The sequence below is a fragment of the Lepidochelys kempii genome, chromosome 2, assembly GCF_965140285.1.
Source record: "Lepidochelys kempii isolate rLepKem1 chromosome 2, rLepKem1.hap1, whole genome shotgun sequence".
NCBI classification, from domain to species: Eukaryota; Metazoa; Chordata; order Testudines; family Cheloniidae; genus Lepidochelys; species Lepidochelys kempii.
In genome coordinates, this window is record NC_136381.1 from 228,369,051 (window position 1) to 228,392,337 (window position 23,287).

General features: G+C 41.6%; 1 protein-coding gene across 5 annotated transcripts in view; it reads right to left on the reverse strand.

The window, feature by feature from the left end:
- Positions 1-235: 235 nt before the first annotated feature.
- Positions 236-23,287, reverse strand: part of RUNDC3B (RUN domain containing 3B) — a 147,258-nt gene continuing 124,206 nt past the window's right edge. The window contains exons 10-12 of one of the 5 annotated variants that reach the window (XR_012157565.1): positions 15,877-15,944; positions 5,577-5,795; positions 2,519-2,606 (exon numbers count right to left, since the gene is read on the reverse strand). Coding sequence is in view for 2 of the 5 variants with exons in the window: in XM_073334080.2 (XP_073190181.1) it covers positions 2,461-2,606; positions 15,823-15,944 (268 nt within the window). In the remaining 3 variants the exon portion in view is untranslated. Of the gene's footprint in view, positions 2,607-5,576; positions 5,799-15,822; positions 15,945-23,287 lie in introns of all 5 variants that reach the window. The other 4 variants (XR_012157564.2, XR_012157566.2, XM_073334081.2 and 1 more) reach the window with 4 other exon arrangements.

A 23,287-nucleotide genomic window follows, 5' to 3' on the forward strand; every position in this document is an offset into this window, starting at 1 on the left:
AGCTGATTGGGAGGTGCAGGGCAGGACGCACTGGGACTGGGGAGCTGATGGGGGACTGCTGCCGTATTACTGTGGCTCTTTGGCAACGTACATTGATAAATTCTGGCTCCTTCTCAGGCTCAGGCTGGTCACCTCTGGACTATTGGAACACAATTAAATTGTTTTATGCTCACATGATGCTAGAGTGTAAGTGATCTTACTTTACACGTGATTAGAAGAGTACAGAGCCAAGAGCTAGTAGTGGCAATGGTACAAAATGTTTAATTTACGTGCAACAGTTATAATATAGCAAGGCAACAAAATACACAAATTCTGGCATTTATTTTTGTTCAACTATTTCTGGAAAATGGACAGCATTTAGAACGGACCCATATACAACCAGCTTCCTCATGCACAAACATTGACATTTACAAACTAATACTAGTGTGAAAGATTACATCAAACTTAAATTACATGACAGATGAATTTTATAGCAGCTCCTCCAACAGAGCTATCTGCGGACATGAATAAAAATCATGATTATAGCCAAAGAACTGTGATGTATTGGGAGAAATGTTTAAAACAGCACAGGTTGCTCAAGTTACTGTACACAAATCAGTAATGTTACCTTTATGGACTCCTGCTTCCCTCATGTCTTTGTATTAAAAATGCATCTCTAGTTTTGAAATTAATATTTAATGAATACTGTTCAATTAAGCTACTGAACTGCCATTAGAGCAGGTTTGTGGTGCAAGAACCAGGAAATTACTTTATGCAGTAATAGGCATTCTGGTAGACCTTAGGAAAGGAGCACTACTGTTTTCATTTTATTTCAGAGATCATTAAAATGGATTAGTCAGTTCTGACAATGTGTCATTTCACATGTTTATCATGGCAACATTCCTGCATTCTTCTGTTTACAAGAATGATTAGATTGCCTATTTTTCTTTATCCCACCCTTTGAAACACTAGTAGTGCCCAGGGTAAAATTACAAGAGGCACATTTCTCTGGCAAATATAAATAAAGCAAAGAGTATAGCATATAGTATCTGACTGTAAACAAAAATCTATCTGAAAGTATGCTCTAATTAGATAACCCTATTGATATTGAAGCCACTCATGTAAACAATATTTGAAACTTCTTTGGCACAACAAAGCCTTTTCCTCTTGATTAATAAATACAACACACTTACATGCATTTAATATTTTTTTAAAAGATACTGATAAGCATTACCTTAGTAGCAAAATTCATAGACAAAGGACTCATTACATCTTACAAAGATGTAAGGCTACAGTTTGCAATTCAAAAATTAATTTGCAAACTTTAAAGGTGAGTTAAACTGGGAAGATGTAAAGTTTAGCTTAATTTAAAAATGTTTTCAGGTAATTCATATCAGTAGCTTAATTAGAGGCTTAGAATTTTAAAGGATTAACTTCTGTTTAAGTATTACTGCACAGAATAATCAAGAAAAATACCTATCCAAAACTCTTTCATGGGAGAATATTCGTCATTTAAATTGTCAACATTTCATTCTAATCCTTTTTTACTCCTGAGATCCTTTACAATGGACATGGGGGGGTGGGGTTTCCCAAAGCTCTAAGGTGATAACATAACCATGTTTCCCCCACCTTTACATTAACATAAGTCAGTAACAAAAAGTAACTAACTAAGATGCACCTTCTACCTGCAAAGTTCTTCCTCATTTGGGTCCCACAATCACCTGGTGACTCGCCTTCTCATCCCTTCTTAAAAGTTGGAAGTAATCCCGATTTATAAGATTTGTTACTCTGTCCCATCATCAAAACCTAGGAATGTATACTGTTTCTTAATATGGCCTTATCTGAACATAAAAATCAACTCTCTAAGTGGCATAATGATAATGGGAATGCACATTTAACATTTACCTGTCAGTATTTCAAAACCTCTAACAGGTTAAATAAGTTATTTAAGATTCTACATAATAGAACATGTGCAGGTTAAAAAATATTTAAACAAGCAGTGTTTTGTAATATAATGTAAACTGGAATTCAGATATTCCTTTACTAGTCTGCCAAGACTTCTTATTCCCTGTCTCTTCTGCAAGTGTTGACAAATATGCAGAGCAGTGCAAGGAAGTGCTCTAGTTAAGAGCCTGAGGAACATATATCACAACAGTTTAGCAGAAGACTGATGTTCACATATTTCATTCTAAAAGGTAATCATTTGTTACTAAATCATACATACATTCTGTACCTGACTGGGATTCTTAAACAATTTAAGATCTCAAAGGGTAAGTCCGGGAAAAATCCTTTTAAAGAAAAGCATGACAGACAATGGATGTAAGTTTTGTGACTTTTCTTTAAATAGATCATTACAAAAAAAAGGACAAAATAAAGCAGCATATTTTTTAGCTTGCTTGAACCTTTAAGAGTCTTCACAGCAAGTCAAATTATGTTTGAATGCATACAACACAAAAGCTCTTCCTTGTTATGTATATCTGCTCAAGATGGAGTTAGACCTGGACTTGTCATCTCTGCTGTAGGACTTGCAAGGTATTCACTTGATTTCAGACTTGTAAGAGATTTATAACTTGCTACAGAAGTCAGAGAGCCACAAAGACCAAGCAATGATGGAGTGTCTTCTTTCCCTGTTAAAACAGAATTACGTTAACCACTATTACAGTGAAATTCTTAATACTAGATTTACCTGAGCAGGGTTAACACTGAGGGAAGAGAGAAGGTCAGTATATGTATCCTTTTATAGAATGTTCATCCTCAATACAACATAGCACACATGCACAAATGCAGTCACCAGTTTTTAGGGAAACATGCTACTGTGCCAAGCATCTCCCACAATTCTAGATGTCTAGACAGTTCTCCTCTCTCTACAGCTCACAGAGGCAGATCAGCATTTTGGTGCCACATGGTCTGACCATGCCTCTTCTACTTCTTCCTTCCAGATTCCTCCTCCACCTTCCGAGTATTCCTGGCAGCTTCCTGCTTTGCAGGAGCATCTCTTTCCTGGCTAGAACATTTGCCCTTAGGGCTTTGAGATGACCCTGACTTTGGCTCCACTTTCAAGAGTCTTCCCAGAAACAGCCTTTGTAGCCGACACCTCAATGGATACAATGAGGTTTTCAGCCCAAGCCATGGCTTCCAGTTCAGTAACCAGGCACCGCCTATGGCTTCAACCCTCGAAGATGGATACTTACTCTAAGCAGGTCCTATGCTCAGCCAGGTTTACTGGCTCCCTCATTTTTGGAGAAAAACTGGATAAGATAGTGGCTGACAAGATGGCAAAATCTAAACAGTCTCTCCTTTCCCCACTAAGGGTCCTCAGAATAGAAAATAGACCAGCCTTCGGACAGAAGCACTCCTTTTGCTTCTCATCCTCACAGAGGTACCAGGTTTATCATTTACCAGCAAAGGGACAACAAATTCACTGAGGGAAAAACTAGAATCGAAGTACCAGGAGAAATTCCAGCGGGACTTCAGCCCCCAACCCTCCCAAATCCACTTTATGACAAAGATTGCATAGGTTCCACCCAGAGCGGAAGCTCAGGGATAGAATTTCCCATTTCTTAGAAGAATGGTTTTCACTGACCATAGACAAATGGGTCAGGGATATAGTGAGCAAGAGAGACCCCCTTGAGCTGCAGGCTCCAACCATCCAGTCTTCATCCAATCACCCAGCTCCAATGGCTCTGTAAAGCACAGTCTGATCCAGAACAAAATATCATCTTTTGAATATGGGAACGATAGAGTGGGTTCCCTCAGAAAAAAGGTTCTCCAGGTTCTACTCCGTCTTCTTTATTATACAGCAGCAAATGGTGAGTATCAGAGCCATTCTCAATCTCAAAAGCAACAGTGGATAAAGAAAAAGTTTTGGATGGAGATCCTGGCCTCTACAGTATCATACCTGTCCCAGAAGGGACTTCTTGACTTCAGTTGACCCAGACAACACATATTTCCATCAGACTCTGCCCCCACAGACTTCTGTAGTTTGCAAACAGCAGGAAACGCTGGAAATACCTAACACTCCTGTTTGGCCTCTCCTCAGCCCTCAAGGTTTTTACAAAGATGTTGATTGTGATAATGGCCAGACTCAGGTCACAGGAAACTCACCTGGACCCCTTCCTGGATGACATTCTGATCAAAGCTCCATCACAGCACAGAAGGTCATATCTTGAACATGAAATCTTCTCCAGGCACCCAGCTTCAATACCAAGAAAAGTTCTCTGGGTCCACCCAGGAATTTATTTTCTTGTTCCAGAGCCACAGGACACCTATTACAGCACTATGCCGCCAACTGCTAAGACTTGTGGTGTCAGGCATATGGATCTCCATGGGCACAATCATACACCAGAAGTCTTCAAGCTTTCATATTAGCAGTGTGGGATCACACTATGGAACGCAAGGAAGATGAAGTATAGGTTCCAGCACAGGTGTTCAACTCTTTACAATAGTGGTCAGCCCACAACAATGTCTGCAAAGGCACGCCCATCTGCCTTCCAGATCCTTTAGTCCAAGCAGCCAACTTGTGAATTGTACCAAGGCAGAGACCAAAATACTTCTCAGGCTCCCTGGAAGACAATCCACAGGTAGCAGATTGCTTTGAGCAGTCTGGTTAGCCAGACTGACATGCCACTCTTTTCCAAATGGGGTCTTTCACTATTTTTGAGGGCTTTGACAAGCCATTCCTCTGAGCCTCTGACTTCAGTGTTGACCTCTTATTTATCCATTAAGTAAAAAAAATAATAAAAATTTATCCATTTTCTTAGTAGCTGTCACATCTGCGAGCCGGGTGTCGGAGCTGGCAGCCTTATCTATACAGGAGCCTTACTGCGTGTTCCACAAGGCAAAAGTGGCACTCAGAATACCAGATTCCTTTCTTATTAAGGTAAATTTCTCCTTCCATACTTCCAAAGAACTTGTGCTTCCTTCATTCTGTCCAAAAGTACAACATCCAACTGAAAAGGTGTGAGACACCTTAGAGGTCAGAGGAGTGTTGAAAATCTAATTCAAGCATACAAGAATCTGCAAGAAGATTGGTCTCCTTATTCATGCCTTCCCACCCAAAATGCCAAGGACTGAGATTTCAAGTCCTCTGTTGCTCAGTGGATTAGATTATGTATTGGGGAAGCCTACAAAATCATCAGAGGCTTCTGTCCCAGAATGGATCAAGCACACTTCACAAGATCCTTACCAATCTCCTAGCTGGAATGAGCAAGTGTGTTCACTTTGGAAATTTACAAAAGAGCCAGTTGGTCTACAGCTAACACCTTCATTTAGTACTATTAGGTGGAATTTCTGTCTTCTGCAGAGGCTTCCTTTGGCAGGGAGGTGCTGTCTGCAGTCACCAGAAATAACAGAAACTTTTGAGCACGCTCACAAAAAGGGGACGGAGGACTTCTTTCCTACCAAACTTTTGTTTCAGAACCCTCCCTATACCTGTTCAGTGCTCGCTACTTCCCAGATGCCCAGAATTGTGGGAGACACTGAACTCCAGAATGTAAAATTTCTTATTGATAATTTCCTTTCTGCTAGCAGTGTCTCCTACAGTTCTACCCACCCTGGATAACTCATGAGTTGAATCAGATATTAAGTGGAATTGTTACCGTACGACCATCTTTCTTGGTCTAATGTATGTAGCTGTTTTGTTATCTCTGGAATATTTGTTCATGGATGTTATGCAAATTTAACAGATTGGGAATAACTCATCTGGCAGCAAGAAGGAGCAGAGAGGGTGTGGCCAGACCACGCGACACCAAAATTCTGATCCACCTCCATGAGCAGTGAGACAAGAGCAGCCCAGATGTCCGGAATTGTGGAAGACACTGCTAACAGAAAGGAAATTAATCAGTAAGAAAATTTTCCATTAAGGCTTCAACCAAACATCAGCAGTAAATTACCAGAATTATGCTATGACCAAAGATTTATTGCTTTTAATCTTTGTTGGAAAAAAAACCATTGGAATCAGTAAATGCTATTACTGAAGATAAGCATGTTTTGTTTTTCATCCCTCTTGATAATTCCTCATAAAAGATCAGATTTACACTGGCAGTGTCAGTGCAAACTTCCCATATTACCTCACAAACATGCAACCTGGAGGGACCAGACCTCCAGAGATGAGGCATGTCAATTTAACCCATGTCCTCCCTGCCAAAAGTGGAGCTAATTAGTGCCAATTATGGTAGTGCGTTTTGTGACAGGCAGACACTTACCCAGTGAGATCACCTTATTTCCACAAGCCACCAAACAGGGATCAGATAACAGCTTTTGGTTGCCACCAACCTGAACTGGGTTTGAACAGATGACTAAGACATTTCACGCACTATATTGTATTTGCAACCCAGTCCACCAAAAGTTCAAGGAACTTTGCATCAGTAAAGTAGGCATTTCTGAATGCCTCTGTGCCTCTGGATTCTCATTTAAAGGGAAGCCCTACCTTTGGGGGAAAAAAAACAGTATAGTAAAATAATCCACTCTCTTTCAGCATCTTCCAATGGATCTTTGAATAATTTAAGTCTTACATCTGCTGAACATTTTAAAAAAAGAACTGAGTGACCAAATACAGTGCTTATGGAATGAACTAAAGTGAACACCCTTAAAGATCTACACTCACTCTATCCCTAGGAAAAAAATAGGGTTTTTTTTAAACTTAATATTCTGAGAAAATATATGGAAAAGCTGGGAAAAATAATTTAACTACTTCAGTTTAGCAGTATGCATCCACCATACGAATTCTAAAACTTTGGATGTGGTGAAAAGGGATTTTGGAACATAACATTACTATTATCAGGAAAGTTACCTAAATTTCCAGCTGGATAACTAGCAATTAGGAACATCTCAGAGATGAGATAAAGGTGATGTAGAGGGAGGCATTAGCATTTATAGTTGAGCTGAGAGATAGATATTCATGGCACCTGGCAGAGGCAGCAAGAGTGTCACGGTGGAGTTGGTTGTTATTAGGTGCCAGAGCACTCTTGGGTGGGGGAGGGGGGCGGTAGAAATTATATTGAGCATACAACAACACTCTTTGGGATCAGCAGTTGGGTTTGACAACCGAGAAGCTAAAATATCACTCTCACAATGGACTTAACCGCTTTCAACAGTACTTTATATTAAAAATCTGCAATTCAGAAAACCACATTTTCAAATGTTACCATAAGAATATATATTGTATTGTGACAGGGTGGAGTGGCACGCCTATCTTCTGCTCTGTCTATGCAGACTATTCATAGACTTTCATGTGTTAAACACTGCTGTGTAGTTTATTTCCTTACTCTTTTCACCACGTTACTGATCCATATACCACAGCACTTATAACATCAGTTTCTCCTCACCCTTCTCCCAAGAAGAGGAGAAGAAAAAGCTGTCTGCACCTTCTTGGTTCTGGCTCCGCTAGCCTGCCTATCCCTCCAGCATTTCCTTCCAGTGCCGCCTTCTACCCTTTGCATTAATGGGCTAACTAACTCTTTAGCAGATTAGAATGAGCTGGGAAGGATTAATTAGGTACAGTCAGGTCCACCCTGGGGGGAGTTAATTGGTGTTTAACTGATCAGAGTGCTGACTCAAGCTGTTGGTTCCCAGCACTCTGCCACATGTATGTAAGACATAGGGGGGCACTGTCCTGCTCTACTTGGCACTGGCAAGGGTTCAGAGTACCATGTCCAATTCTGGGCATCACACTTTAGGAAAACCTGGACAAATTGGAGAGTGTCAAATTATAAAAGGTTTAGGAAACCTGTCCTTTGAGGAAAAGTTAAAAAACTGGGCATGTTTGATCTTGAGAAAAAGAGACCATGGGAGGGAGGGGGACTGATAAGTCTTTGAATATATTAAGGATGTTAGAAAAAGGATGGGGATCAGTTGTTCTCCGTTTTCACTGAAAGTAGGACAAGTAGTAATGGGCTTAATCTGCAGCGAGGTAGATTAAGGTTAGATATTAGAAAAAGATCTTCTAACTACATAGGTAATTAAACTCTGCAATAGGCTTCCAAGGAAGGTTGTGAAATCCCTGTCACTAGAGGTTTTTAAGAACAAGTTAGAAAAACACCTGTCAGGGATAGTCAACCAAGTTTACTTGGTTCTGCCTCAGTGCAGGTGTCTGAACTTGATTTCTGGAGGTTCCTTCCAGGCCTACATTTCTACGAGTCTATGATAAGTGCGGCACTGCATTAAAAAAATTCATCTTATAACAGATTATAGCAAAATCTGAACCATCTAAGGCCCTGACTTCCACTAGATGTGAGAGATCTCAGTATCTCACAGATACAAATACAGATACAACCCTAAAATACATAAAAACTCAAGTTACCTACTTTTCTGTAACTCTTGTTCTTCTAAATGTTCTTCTATTCCACTGTAGGTGTGTGCTCATGCCTCGTACAGAGTTGTTGGAGAATTTTTTCCCTCAGCCATACCCATCGGGGTGGTCTGAGAAACCTCTGTTGTCATGCGCCACTATGTGCTGTAATAAGGAGGCAGAGCCACCCCTGACTCCCCTCAGTTTCTTCATGCTGGATAGACTCTGATAGGGGAAGACTGGCGGGTCGTGGAATGGTCATGCGCAACCCACTCGAAGAACTGTTATAGAAAGGCAGATAGCCATTTTTTCTTCGAGTGCTTGCACAGGTCCATTCCACTGTAGGGAACTCACAGATAGACAATCATAGAGGTGGGCTTAAGGTCAACCTGAACAGTGCTTGTAAGACCACCTATCCAAAACTGTCATTATCCCTGGGCGGAGGAAGCAAAGGTAAGGACAGATGACCAATCTCCAGTTTGACAAATGTCAGTGATAGGTACTTGCATCAAGTAAGCCACTGATATTGCCTGTGCTCTAGTAGAATGTATCAATACCCTAGCTGGGAGGGGCTATATTAGCCAGCAGGTAACAAAAGAATGTATAAAGAGATCCAGAATGAAATCCTCCGAGCATCTTAGTTCTGTCCGCAATCACAACGAACAACTGAGCAGAGGTCCTAAATAATTTGGTATGTTCCAGTTAGAAAGTTAGAGCCTCTCTCACATTCAACAAATAAAGTTTCTCCTTATCGCTCTGGGCATGAGGTTTCAGAAAGTCAGCTGATAGGTTACTCGATTAACATGAAAATTAGAGAGATCACCATAGTGAGAAATTTTGGGTGAGGATGAAGATAAACCTTAAACCTATTAAAAATTGTATATGGAGGCTATGACACTAGGGCTTTCAACTCTTCCACTCTTCTGGCCAAGGTGGTGGCCGCTAGAGATGCTACATTCACATAGAGGTAAGCAGAGCACAAGTTGCAAGGGATTTAAAGGGCAGTCCTGTCAATTTTATTAGGACCAAGTTCAGATCCCAGGATCTTGCATATGTGGATTTAATCTGACCAAGCCCTTTAGGAATCTGATGATGATGGGATTGGAAAAAAGGGATCTACTATCCACCAAGTTGTGGAAGGCCAAAATAGCTGCCAGATGGAACCTTATAGAGCTAATAGCCAAACTCTGTTTTAGATATAGAAGACAGTCCAGTATGCGGTCCAGGTCCGCTCTGGAGATACAGCTTTCTGACAGGACCAAATGAAGAAGCATTTCTACTTAGTCGGGTAAGTGCTCCCAGTTGAGGGTTTTCTGCAATTCAGAAGCACTTTGTGAATGTCCTTTGAAAAGGATCTTTCAAAGGGTGTTATCTATTAAGCATCCAGGCTGTCAGATGGAGGGAACAGAGACTGGAATAGAGCAAGTGACCCTGGTCCTGGGAAATCACGTTTGGGTCCAACAGGACAGACAATTGAGGCTCAATTAGCAAGGTTAGTAGAGTTGAGTACAAGTGTTAACAAGACCATTTCAGTGCTAGAAGGATGAGATGAGCATGGTCTTGTTTCACTTTGGACATGACCCTGTGTAGCAAAGGAATTGAAGGGAAGGTGTATATTAGGGAATCCTTCCAAAATAGGAGAAAAGCATCTGTCAGTGAGCTACCAGCTGAGAGCTCCCCTGGAACAACATTGATGGCATTTTCTTCTAGTCTTTGTTGCAAGTAAGTCAACTTGGGGAATTCGCCCAGAGCTGGAAGATGGATCTAGCCACATCTGGGCATAATGACCACTCAAGAAAGGATCTGCTCAGCTAATCAGCTAACATGTTCTGTATTCCTGGAAGATAAGGAGCCCTGAGATGAATCAAGTTGGTTATGCGAAAGTCCCAAAGGCGAACTGCCTCTTGGCACACTTGAATGGATTGTGCTGCTCTCCGTCTGCTTACGTAAAACATAACTGCAGAGTTGTGTGTTAAAATTGAATTATTTCCCACTATCAGGAGGAGGAAGGCTGAGCAAGCTACATGTACTGATCTTAGCTCTCTGACTTTTATATAAGTCTTTTGATCTTGAGATGACCAGAGATGCTGAGTCTGCAGGGACCTCATATGAGCTCCCCAACCCAGGGATGATGCATCTGGGACTAGAGTGAGGTTGGTAGCAGAGAGACAGGGGACCTACACACACTTTCAGAGGGTCCAACCACCAAACCAACAATGACAACACCGACACTGGCCCTGGAACCACTTTGCCCAAATTACGATGATTCAGGGCACACCCTGAAGCTAGGCATGCCTGCAACTTTCCAAGATGCAGCCTGGAATGCTGAACTACGTAGGACCATGCTGCCATGTGACCCAGGAGACTGAGGCAGCTGTGTGCCATAGTGAATGGGTATGTTTCAGCCTCAGCAGTAATGTTTCAAACCTGAATTGTGGCAGAAAGGCCTTGGCCTTTGTGGAGTCCAAGAGCACCCCAATGAACTCTGTTCTCTGTACTGGTTTTAGGATTGATTTGTCCTGATTCAGCAGAAGTCCCAGTGTATCAAACGGGGACAGGACGGTGGATACACTGGATAACACATGAGCCTCATCTAATCAATGAGCCTCTAATCAACCAGTCATCCAGGTATACAAACACATGGACTCTTAATTTTTGCAGAATGTGATTTTTCCACCCTGCTTAAGATGAACCAATCTAATGTTATGTGGGTCCTAATTGCTAATTGCTTAGGAAGTGGGATAAGTGACTGGGAAACACATGGAACTATGGTAACTGGTACCCTGCCCTCAACCAACCCATTAAAATGCCTGTTTGGACAAAGCGGCTGGATGGGATGAGCTAGCTGATGCTGAAGAAGAGGGCAGTGAAAGATGCCTTCTGTAACCCCTGCCCTTTCTCCTTGGTGCATCGTGGGACCAGGGAGCAAAAACTTGGTGCCCTTATGGCTGCTCTGGATGAAATTGTTTCCTTTTCATCGCTGGAGTATAGATTCCAAGAAATTTTAATGTGGCCCATGAATCTTTCAGGCTATAGAGCCGGTCATCCATTTTCTCTGAAAATAATGAGACACCTTCGAAAGAGAGGTTCTGGATGGTCTGCTGGACCTCTGGGGGTATCCCAGATGATTGCAACCGTGAACATCTTCTCATAGTAATAGCTGATGCCATGGTTGAGCAGCCCAGCATGCGCTATCTCAACTGTCCTGGAGAGCAGTTTTGGCAACCAGTTTACCCTCATCTACCGTTACTGCAAACTCCTGCCTACCGTCCTTTGGTGAATTGCCTTTAAATTTTAAAATATTTTTTCCAGAGAGTGAAGTCATAGTGACTCAGGAGCGCCTATTGGTTTGCAATCCTGAGTTGCAGACTTCTTGTGGAACAAAGTTTCCGACCAAACAGATCCAGTCTCTTTGAATCTTTCCCTTTTAGCACTGATGCTTGTTGTCCCAAATCTGTTTACTTCAAATCTGAATTAGCTTGGTAAAGTTTAGAAATAGGACTTGTGTGTTTGTTTTTTATTGCTTTTGTAATTAATTTTGACCTTTATGCCTCGTTACTTGTGATGACTTAAAATCCTTCTTTCTATAGTTAATAAACATTTTACTGTTTTATCTTAAGCAGTGAGTTTGGATTAAAGTGTGTGGGAGACTGCTTAGAACAACAAAGGTGGTGATAATTATTACCCTTTGTTGGAATAACGGAGTTATATGAGCTTATACTGTACAGTGAATGGACTGCACAGTACAAGACACATTTCGGGGTACAAGGCTCGGACTAGAAAGCTGGCAAGTGTTGTCTTGTGTGTAGTGCATCAGTGGTGGGAGAGCATTCATGCAACTCAGCTGGATGTGACTGCATGCTAAGGGCTATGAGTGAACAGAGCCTGGCAGGGGTGGTTTGTTCATCAGCAAACCACTGCAAAACACACCCTGAACTGGAGAATTAAGGGGGCACAGCAGTTCAAACAGTCCCAATTGTAACCTGGGTTATATGGCATGATTTAGTTTGGGATTGGTCCTTCTTTGAGCAGGGGGTTGGACTAGTTGACCTTCTGAGGTCCCTTCCAACCCTTATATTCTATGATTCTGTGTCACTGAAGGTGTCTGCCAAAGCGCCTTAACAAGCTCTATAATGACTTTGTTAGTTGGCAGAACCATCAATACTGGATACATCGATACTAGTTCACCAGCTAGTGAGAGCTGCACACACCTCCTCTGCCTGAATATCAAACAGAAACCACCCTTCTCAAAAGATCTTGAGCTCTGGTGTCCTCTTGTGGTGGTGAATCATTTGTTAGCTCAATCGCCTCATCTGGTGAAGAGGACTAAGAGGTGGCTCTAAGGTGATTTATGTCTTGCAGAGGAGAAGCTGCCTCAGTGATCTCTGGCTGATTGGTACCCATCTTAGCACTGAGTACTGGTGTATGATGTCCTCAGTTCCAATGCTGCCGAAGCGCTCTCAAGGATACCAAGATGATTGGGGAAAGGTCCTAGCTGGAGGGGGGACATGGCAGGGTGTCCAAAAGAGCCACTGATATGGACCAAGGCCCCATCCTTACCCAGGGCACCGTCCGTTAGAAGGATTTCAGTGTTGAGTTGCTGCATGGCCTGTGGTCCCAAAGACTGTGATGGAGGGTATGTTCCTTGTCTTGGATGTCATACAGACCACCTCATCTTCAAAACCGAAGATGAAGAATCTGAAACTTCCAGAAACAGAGAGGTAGAACCAGTTGGAACTGGTGAGAGGTAGTCGAAGCCCAGACATGGGTTGTACTGGGGGTATCACCACAGGCTTGCCTGTCTATTGCACTGGCTTTTGCGGAAGCTTGGGCAGTAACAATTCTGCAGTTTCTTGACATGGTGAGGGAAAACCTGCAGACATCAATACTGGCTGTAGTCCTTCTTGTAATACTGGTGATACCAGTACCAAGAATCTGTGTCAGTCCCTTGCAGCTGCATACGCCTCTTGAGTGGTAGTGATCGGCACTGTCTGAGGGCTCCACGAAGTTCTTGGATGGCCTCGACTTGGCACAGGTTCTGGAGGCAGCAGTCCCCTATTCCTAAGCAATGAGTGCCCCAGGGAGAGCCTTCCTCCTGAACATTATGCAGAGTCTCTGCCTCTGCGTGGCTTTGGTATTGACTCACTGAGCCTGAGGAAGGCATAAGCATTTTCTTCAGTATCGGCCAATGGGACCGAGGTGCCACAGACATCTCTGGTGGGGTGCTCTGTTGATGTACTTAGGAAGCTTTTCCTGTAAGATGATTCTGATGGACGGCAAAGCGCTGCCTCAATAAGTAAGCACTCAAGCCTCACCTCTGTCTTTCTTTGAGCAGGGCTTGAATCCCTTACAAATGTAATGAATGTGGGATTCTCCCAAACATTATAATCTGGCCCGGGTGTGGATTGCTGACCAGCACAGGTTTAGCGCAAGTCTGGCAGAACTTAAACCTCGGTGAGCAGGGCATTGTTTTGGTACCAAAAGATTAAAAGTGGTCAAGAGACCTAAAACGAAAACCTAGCCCTAAAAGCTAGCTAAACAAACTACCACTAAACTAATTAACTAACAATAACAGGATATGTACACAAAGGAGTGAGGGGAGCACCTGTCACAACAAGTCTGCAATCACTCCAACCACCACCACTTGCGGTAACGAGTAAATGAGGGGAGTCGGAGAGGCTTTGCCCTTGAATACCAACATGCAGTGGTATATGGCAACAGAAGACAGTTGGGCAATCCAAACAGGTACCGCTCAGGGAAAAAATTCTCTGACAGCTGTGCACGAGGCATGCACATACCTACAGTGGAAAGGACATGAGCTAGTACTTGAAGTCGTAAAATGGTGTCAAATGTGGCAAAAATAAAAGAAACAACACTGCTATTACAGAGGGACCAAGCGCAGGGTGTATCTTCTCAATGTTAACCATAACACTGAACTAGCAATTACTTTAAGTGAACTAGTGCACGCAATGGGTCTTAAAACAGATTTAGATTTTAAGGCACTGTTCATGACGACAGTTTTTTAACTGGGAAAAAATAACTTGATCATAGCCTTTAAAGATATGTTTTTTTAAAAAAAGAATTTTTATTTCCCAGGCTGCACGTGATTAAAGTTTGAGGGATTGGGAGGAATTCTTTATAGTAACTCATATTAAACATTTAGAGTCTCAAATGTCTTGTTGCACCTTCCTGCTTATTCACAGTTGGCCACAAGAGGGTAACTGAAAGAAAACTGAAGATATAGATGTGTAGTGCTAGCCACTGATTTTGTCTGTTGCCTATTTCGCTATCCCTTAATTTTAATGGAAAACATATGGCAGCCTACAGAATTACAGACAAAAGCAGCATCTGAATGCCCGATAAAATTAGACTGGACAGTAGGAAAGACAAAGTAAAAAGTGTGGGAGAATAACATTGAAAGGGAGCTGCAAAGCCCAATGACTGGACTCATGGAACCTTAGGTTAATTGTAGCAGAAAAATGACACCAGATCCCACATGGTGAAGGGGGAAATGTAACAATAATGTTTGAAGTCAATATAAAGCCTTGCCTTAAACACAGCACAAAATAATGTACTACTCATATCATTGGGACTTGATACATGCAAACGTATTTTCAATAAGGTGCTTGGGAAAAACAGTCGAGTCACACACATTAACTTTGCAAAAAGAAAAAGAGTACTTGTGGCACCTTAGAGACTAACCAATTTATTTGAGCATAAGCTTTCGTGAGCTACAGCTCACTTCATCGGATGCATACCGTGGAAACTGCAGCAGACTTTATATACACACAGAGAATATGAAACAATACCTCCTCCCACCCCACTGTCCTGCTGGTAATAGCTTATCTAAAGTGATCATCAAGTTGGGCCATTTCCAGCACAAATCCAGGTTTTCTCACCCTCCACCCCCCCACACACAAATTCACTCTCCTGCTGGTAATAGCCCATCCAAAGTGACAACTCTACACAATGTGCATGATAATCAAGTTGGGCCATTTCCTGCACAAATCCAGATTATCATGCACATTGTAGGGAGAGTGGTCACTTTGGATGAGCTATTACCAGCAGGATAGTGAGTTTGTGTGTGTGTTTTTTGGAGGGGGGTGAGGGGGTGAGAGAACCTGGATTTGTGCAGGAAATGGCCCAACTTGATGATCACTTTAGATAAGCTATTACCAGCAGGACAGTGGGGTGGGAGGAGGTATTGTTTCATATTCTCTGTGTGTATATAAAGTCTGCTGCAGTTTCCACGGTATGCATCCGATGAAGTGAGCTGTAGCTCACAAAAGCTCATGCTCAAATAAATTGGTTAGTCTCTAAGGTGCCACAAGTACTCCTTTTCTTTTTGCGAATACAGACTAACACGGCTGTTACTCTGAAACACATTAACTTTGAAAAGGTACATTTTATTTCCTTGCACATATCAGGTTGAAAGTTTGTTCCCTAGAAGAAAAGCAAGATGCCTTGATTGCTGAAATTGAAGAGTACTTGAAAGTATTTATTAAAAAGTATTAACAAGGACCTGAACAAAGTGTAACTTTTAGGCAGTATTTTACCTTCACTTAGTAAATTTAATCCATCTTGCTTTCCATCTCCATCTTGTGAATTACCTGGGTCCAGAGATGTCTGAGAAAGACTAACTTCCGCAGAGAGTTGGTCCAGACTTTGATAACTTTTCCTGTAAAACAAGTATCATTTTTCCTAACTTTCAAAGAAAATTTAAATGACATTCTATTGAAATTTTAGTGTGTTTAATCAGTCTTTAAAAAACAAAAAAAAAACAAAACAGTGACCAGCTAATCTTGCCTACCTTCAATATTGTCTCTATTTCAGTTTTTCTACCATGAAAAGCTGAATTTGGTGAATCCATAAGAAAAAAAAGAATACTATAGTAAATGAAAAAAATTAGAATTCTTACTACAAAAGATCGAAGCCTAGAAGAATGAAAATTCATTACTAACAACTCTGTTAGGGTTATCAAATATAATATGATGTACTTTCTTTCCCCCCTTGTTTAAATGAACAATATTAGCAAAAGCATCTGAAGATGAATTGAACTATATGAAAGTATATTATAAGTAGCTCTTTAGTACATAGGAAAAGCCAAATGCAAAATTAAGTCAGTGTGACCATACCCTTACAGTTTATGTACACAAACTTTGTGTTCTTCAGTGTATCCATTTAATTTCTCACCGGAAAGTTAACCCTAGTTAAGACATTTCTAGACTTAAACACCACCTCTTTAGAGTTACAAAAATTTCCATTTTTTTACTCTGAATAAGGTTCATAATAGTACAAATAACTTAAATGTGTGAGAAATTTAAACTCCCTATTTCACTGCCAATGTGAAGCTAATAAAATTTGCAAATGTGTTTCCCTCTGAGGGGAATGGATGCAGCCACTTGCCAAGAAGAAAAGACAAAAAAAAAGAGAACAAACATTCCAACTATAAGTTACTAAACTATACAGCTAAAAACTAATAAAAGATGCAAATAAGTATGCAGTATATCCAAAATACAAAATCCTGGTAGTAATGGGGAACTTTAAGTACCCAAATATCTGTTGGATAAGTAAAATAGCAAAACACAAAATGTCCATTAAGTTCCAAAATGTGTTGGGGACAACTTCTTGTTTCAGATGGAGGAAATAACCAATGGCAGCCATCTTAAACTTGATTCTAACTAACAGGGAGGAAGAGCTTGTGAATCTGAAGGTTGAAGGCAATTTGCTGAAAGTGATCATGAAATGATAGATTACATAATTCTAAGGAAAAGAAGGAAAGCAGCAGAATAAGCACAGTGGGCTTCAAAAAACTAACAGATTAACAAACTCAGAGACCTGGTAGGTAGGGACCCATGAGAAGAAAGCCTAAGGGAAAAAGGAGCTCAAGGCAGCTGGCAGTTTCTCAGAGAGACAATATTAAAAACACAGCAGAAAACTATTCCACTGTGAAGGAAAGATAGGAAGAATAGTAATAGGACAATATGGCTGCACCAAGAGCTTTTTAATGACCTGAAAATCAAAAAGGAATCCTACAAAAAGTGAAAATACAGACAAATTGCTAAAGATGAGTATAAAAGAATAGTGGAAACATAGTAAGGATAACATAAGAAAGGCTAAGACACAAAACAAATTACACCTAGCAAGGGACATACGGTAGTAAGAAGAGGTTCTACAAGTACATTAGGAGCAAGAGAAGGACAAAGGAAAATAGAGGTCCACTACTTAGTGGGGGAAAAATGCTAATAAGGAACACCACCATGAAGGCTGAGGCATATAATACCTATTTTGCTTCATTCTTCACTAAAAAAATCAGTTATGACCAGATACTTAACACCATTAATAACAACAATAAGGTGGAAGGAACACAAGCCAAAACAGCAAAAGAACAGGTTAAAGAATATTTAGATAAGCTAGATGTATTCAAGCCAGCAGGGCCTGATGAAATTCCCCCTAGAATACGGAAGGAATTAGCTGAAGCAATTTTGGAATCACTAGTGATTATCTTCGAGATCTCAAGGAGGACGGGTTGGTCTCTGAGAAGGTCACACACAGAACCTATAATTAAAAGAGGAAACAAAGAGGATCCAGGGAATTATAGACTAGTCAGCCTACCTTTGATACCTGGAAAAATACTGGGACAAATTAAACAATCAGTCTGTAAGCACCTAGAGGATAACAGGATGATAAACAATAGCCTCGCTGGTGTACTGTGGACAAGTTTGGGTGTCACGCTTTAAGAAAGATGTGGACAAATTGGACAGAGTCCTGAGGAGAACAACAAATAAAAGGTTTAGAAAACCTGACCTATGTGGAAAGGTTAAAGAAAATAGATATCTTCAGTCTTGAGAAAAAAAGACTGTGGTGGACCAGATAACAGTCTTCAAATACATTTGGGGCTTTTACAAAAAGAGGACAGCAACCAACTGTTCTCCATGTTCGTTGAAGGTCTGACAAGAAATAATGGGCTTAATCTACAGCAAGGGAGATTTACGTTAGATGTCAGAAAAAACTAACTATAAAGTTATCAAGGCAGATTATGGAATCACTATCGTTGGAGGTCTTTAAGAATTGGTTAGACAAATACCCAACAGGTATACCTGGTCATGCCTCAGTGAGGGGAGATGGACTAGATGACCGCTCAAAGTCCATTCCAGCCCTACATTTCTAGGATTCCAACAGGTTTGGCAAAATACTCAAGGGTAGGTTCAACCATGGATATAATTACACATATAATCATACCTATTTTAAAGGTAAGTATACTGCTCTGGAGCCTATGGATATCACTCTCCAAGATCTTGCCACCTAAATTCCTCCCTTAGCAGTGACAGCACCTCAGACTAAGCCTGGCAGGTTTTTTTTATAGCAATATGAAACAGAGGGTGGTGGATGGGGAGAAGGATCTCAATTCTGCTCGAGTTTGGACCCTCCTCAACATCCATCCAGACTCAAGAAGCAGCTATGGGTTCTGGCTGCTGGTACTAAGCACTCAGGAGTGTTTCAATATCAGTACTCCTGATTTGACTGTACCTTCCCCACCCCAGCCCTCATGAATCCAGGAGAGCACCCACTTTTGAGTTCCTAACTCCAAACAAATTGCTTCACTGGACCTGGGACTCTTCACATCAGCGGATTGGCAAGGTTCAACAAAGTAGTACAATTTTGTTCTGTCTGAGCCACTCTCTCCCAGTACCTTTTCCAACCAATCTTTTTTTTTTTTTTTTTAATTCTTCCCTTCCCCATTGATGATTTTACTTAATTTCCCCCATCTAATTGCCTAGATTCTGGATTTATAGTAAATCTGAAAATATTCATCCATCTGCCTTAAATGTACACTTATAAGAGATACCACAATGTAAACAATGTAATGAAGATTTCAGTTTAATGATTAATCTTTTCAATTCCCCAAATTTGAAGAAATCTGATTTCCTAAAATCCTATCCAAGAATAATTTTTATATCACAGGTTATGATTCACCAAATTACTCAGAATGTGTTAGTATTAATTGGTCAGTTTTTTCCAATAGTATTAGTCCAAGGTGGTTTTTTTAGTTTTTATTTTTGTTAAATGAGTTGTAAGAAGTGTTGTGTTAATTTATATTGCTGATATAGCTATTGGGCAATAGCATTCAGACTATAATCCAGCATGGACAAGGCTCTAGGTGACAAAATTTAGGAAGAACTGTTTTTCTAATAAACTCTTATCTGCAACCCTGATCCAATTAAATAACTTTATTCTATCAAACAATTTGCATAACTTTATTGTATTTCTATTATAGTCTTGATCTTAAATTTAGATACTGGCTTCCTCCACCACCACCACTTTTTTTTATGTTGTTATGAATAGTGAAGAAACCATGCCCTTCCTTGTTATGAAACTATTTTTTGTTTATCACGCTAAAGGGAATCCAGCTATACCTCCACCTGGGTGTTTTGGGGAAATGGGGGGAGTAAGTGATCAGGTCATCCCCTTGTAAGCCTCCTTGACTTAGGTTCTATTTCCATTTGGATAAGAGTTATGTATTTTAAGTGATCTTTGGTCAGTTTGATCACTTCATTTCTTTTTCTACCGTTTTCTCACATTATACTGTCTTTTACATTTCCTGGTCTACCTTACCCTCTTCCTACAGGAAACCCACCATAATGACCTGGAGGCAGAGAAATTTAGAAGGTAATGGATGGGGAAAGAAGTGTTTTAACAATTTCTCCTCCTCAGCCAAAATTGGAGCAATATTATATCACAAGAGACTCAATTTACACATTCTAGATGTAAATAAAGATGAGGAAGGTAGATTTTTGCTAGTGAAGGCTAAGATCTTTGACTCTGTATATACACTCTAATAAATACATATAGACCTAGTAAAGATAATCCAAGTTTTTAATTTTTTCACCAAATTAATTAATATCCCATTAGGCTCAGTCATCATAGCAGGAGATTTTAATAATGTGTTGGTCCTTTTTAAAAAAAAAAAAAAAAAGACAAGTCAGGTTGGCTCAAGCATACACAATTGCATTCTGGAAACATTATAAGAGACTATATGGACAAATTGGGATTAAAAAATGCATGGCAGTTGCAGAACCCTCCAATGAAGGGTTTTACTTTTTATTCTGCCCCACATTAGATGGCAACAGACAAACCTCAGATATCTTGGCATCCTGTTCCCCAAGGAAATTAAAAACATAGTCAAGATTAACCTAGCCTCATTAATTAGCCCCAATTAATTAGCAAACAATTTAAATAGATGGCAGGCACTACCCATCTCCCTTTGGGGAAACAAATAAAAAAATTAATGCTCTTCCCAGGGTCCTTTTCATTGTCAATTCCCTCCCTCCATATTTCTCCCTTTTATTTTACCACCAAAATCAACATGTTCAGTTCCTTCTTGTGGGGTGCTGGTAACAAACCCAGAATCTCCTTAAAAAGATTACAGCTCCCTATCAAAACAGGGGGGGTTAGATTTCCCAACTTTAAAGTTCACCATCAGGCAATAATTCTTAGCCAAGCAGCACAATAGCTCATTCCCTTGTGCTGTAGGGCCCTGGACTTGCTCCAGCTGGAAGCCGAATTGGTTGCTTTTTTACCCCTTTCCCATGCACTGCGCTTGGATTACTACTGATTCCCTAAAGAACAATTACTGACTATTGTGGGAGCCAAAAATACTTGGTGTACTATGTTTACTAAATTTCAAAATCACCCTCTTCTACATACCAATGTCTGTACCTGGGGCAACTCAAAATTTTGTATAGCAGGCAACCCATCACTTGGCCAGACTGGATTAGGAAAGGGATTTTGACCATCAGTCAACTGATTGAAAACGATAATTTCCTCCCTTTTACAATATTAAAAGAAAGATTCAATCTAGAGACTAAGAAGGAGTAGCAACGTATCCAGCTTAACATGCTATATCCCATCTGTTTGACCCTGATGCTTTTACTACCCTGACCCACCTGAACAGCTTTCATTTCTCCAAATATTACTCAGATTCCCAAGACCAAAGGCAACACTATATGCACAACTGGTCAGAAAATTTGAACTAAACATGGATTCTCTAAGAAAGAAGTGGGAGGAAGAACTAGGCCAATTATCTGCAGAGGCAGATTTACACTAAAACACAGGGTGCCCTGACATGGGGCCCCCCAACAACAGGGGGCCCCAGGGCCAGGCAGCTGTGGAGGTAGAAGCTTGGTCCTGCAGGCTCCTGGAGCTCCTGCTGCAGGCTCCGCACCCACCAGCAGCCAAGCTCCCCTTTCCCCGACTGTTTGCCAGCACTCAGGTCGCTCCAGGAGGGAGGTGGAGAAGGCAGAGAAGAGGCAGGGGAAGGGGGTGGAGGCAGGGCAGGGCCCCCGTATTCCTCCTACACCTACCCCCAAGTCCCCTGCCGTGAGCCGCTCAGGGCAGAGGGCTGGGAGCACCCCCATGAGCCCAACCCACACCCCCAGCCCCATGCCCTGACTCCTGCAACCCCCTCTCACACACCCCCAGCCATGACTCCTGCACCCCTCTCACACACACCCAGACCCCTGCCCTCCCTGACTCCTGAACCCCCCACACTCTCCCAGCCATGATTCCTGCACCCCCCTGACCCACACCCAGCCCCCTGCCCTCCCTGACTCCTGCATCCCCCCCCACATCCCAACCTGCACCCCTTGTACCAAATGGGAGCTGTCCCAGGTAAGTGCTCCACACCCCTAACCCAGCCCTAAGCCCTCCCCCCGCACCCTAACTCCTGGCCAGACCCTGCACCTGAATCCCCAGTCTGCTCCCGCACCCTAACTCCCTCCCAGACCCTGCATCCCCAGCCCCGAGCCCCCTCCGGCAACCTAACTCCTGGCCAGACCCTGCATCCCAACGTTTTTTTACCTTTTTTTTTTAATAAAGCACTTTACAATCGTTTGCTAATAGTACAAAAATATTTGGAAAGATAACATTAAGTGGTGAGCCGAGACCCTCAGCAATTTTCAAGTGTTCTGTGGAAAAACAACAAACTACAAAAACAATCAAGGTACCTCACTTTATTTTCATTTACTTCCTATTACTTATAGGAGGAGGAGGAAGAAAAAAAGGTTATTATCTAACTTGTTCTTAAAAAAATCTCCAATGCTGAAGATTCCACAACAACTGCTAAAAGACTAGTACTACAGAAATGGAAATTCAAAAAGTGACCAGACACTGGAGCATAGACATTGTAAGCTTGTAAGACTGGAGTAAGCCTGGAGCATAGACATTGTAAGCTTGGCCACTATGGAAAGAATTGTATACCATAATAGAAATACCCAAGAAAAGAGATGCTTTCCTGGAAGTATCAGAATGATCCCATTAAATACATGGGCCTCCCTCAACTCTCCCTCTACTCATAGAATCATAGAATATCAGGGTTGGAAGGGACCCCTGAAGGTCATCTAGTCCAACCCCCTGCTCGAAGCAGGACCAATTCCCAGTTAAATCATCCCAGCCAGGGCTTTGTCAAGCCTGACCTTAAAAACCTCTAAGGAAGGAGATTCTACCACCTCCCTAGGTAACGCATTCCAGTGTTTCACCACCCTCTTAGTGAAAAAGTTTTTCCTAATATCCAATCTAAACCTCCCCCACTGCAACTTGAGACCATTACTCCTCGTTCTGTCATCTGCTACCATTGAGAACAGTCTAGATCCATCCTCTTTGGAACCCCCTTTCAGGTAGCTGAAAGCAGCTATCAAATCCCCCCTCATTCTTCTCTTCTGCAGGCTAAACAATCCCAGCTCCCTCAGCCTCTCCTCATAAGTCATGTGTTCTAGACCCCTAATAATTTTTGTTGCCCTTCACTGGACTCTCTCCAATTTATCCACATCCTTCTTGTAGTGTGGGGCCCAAAACTGGACACAGTACTCCAGATGAGGCCTCACCAATGTCGAATAGAGGGGAACGATCACGTCCCTCGATCTGCTCGCTATGCCCCTACTTATACATCCCAAAATGCCATTGGCCTTCTTGGCAACAAGGGCACACTGTTGACTCATATCCAGCTTCTCGTCCACTGTCACC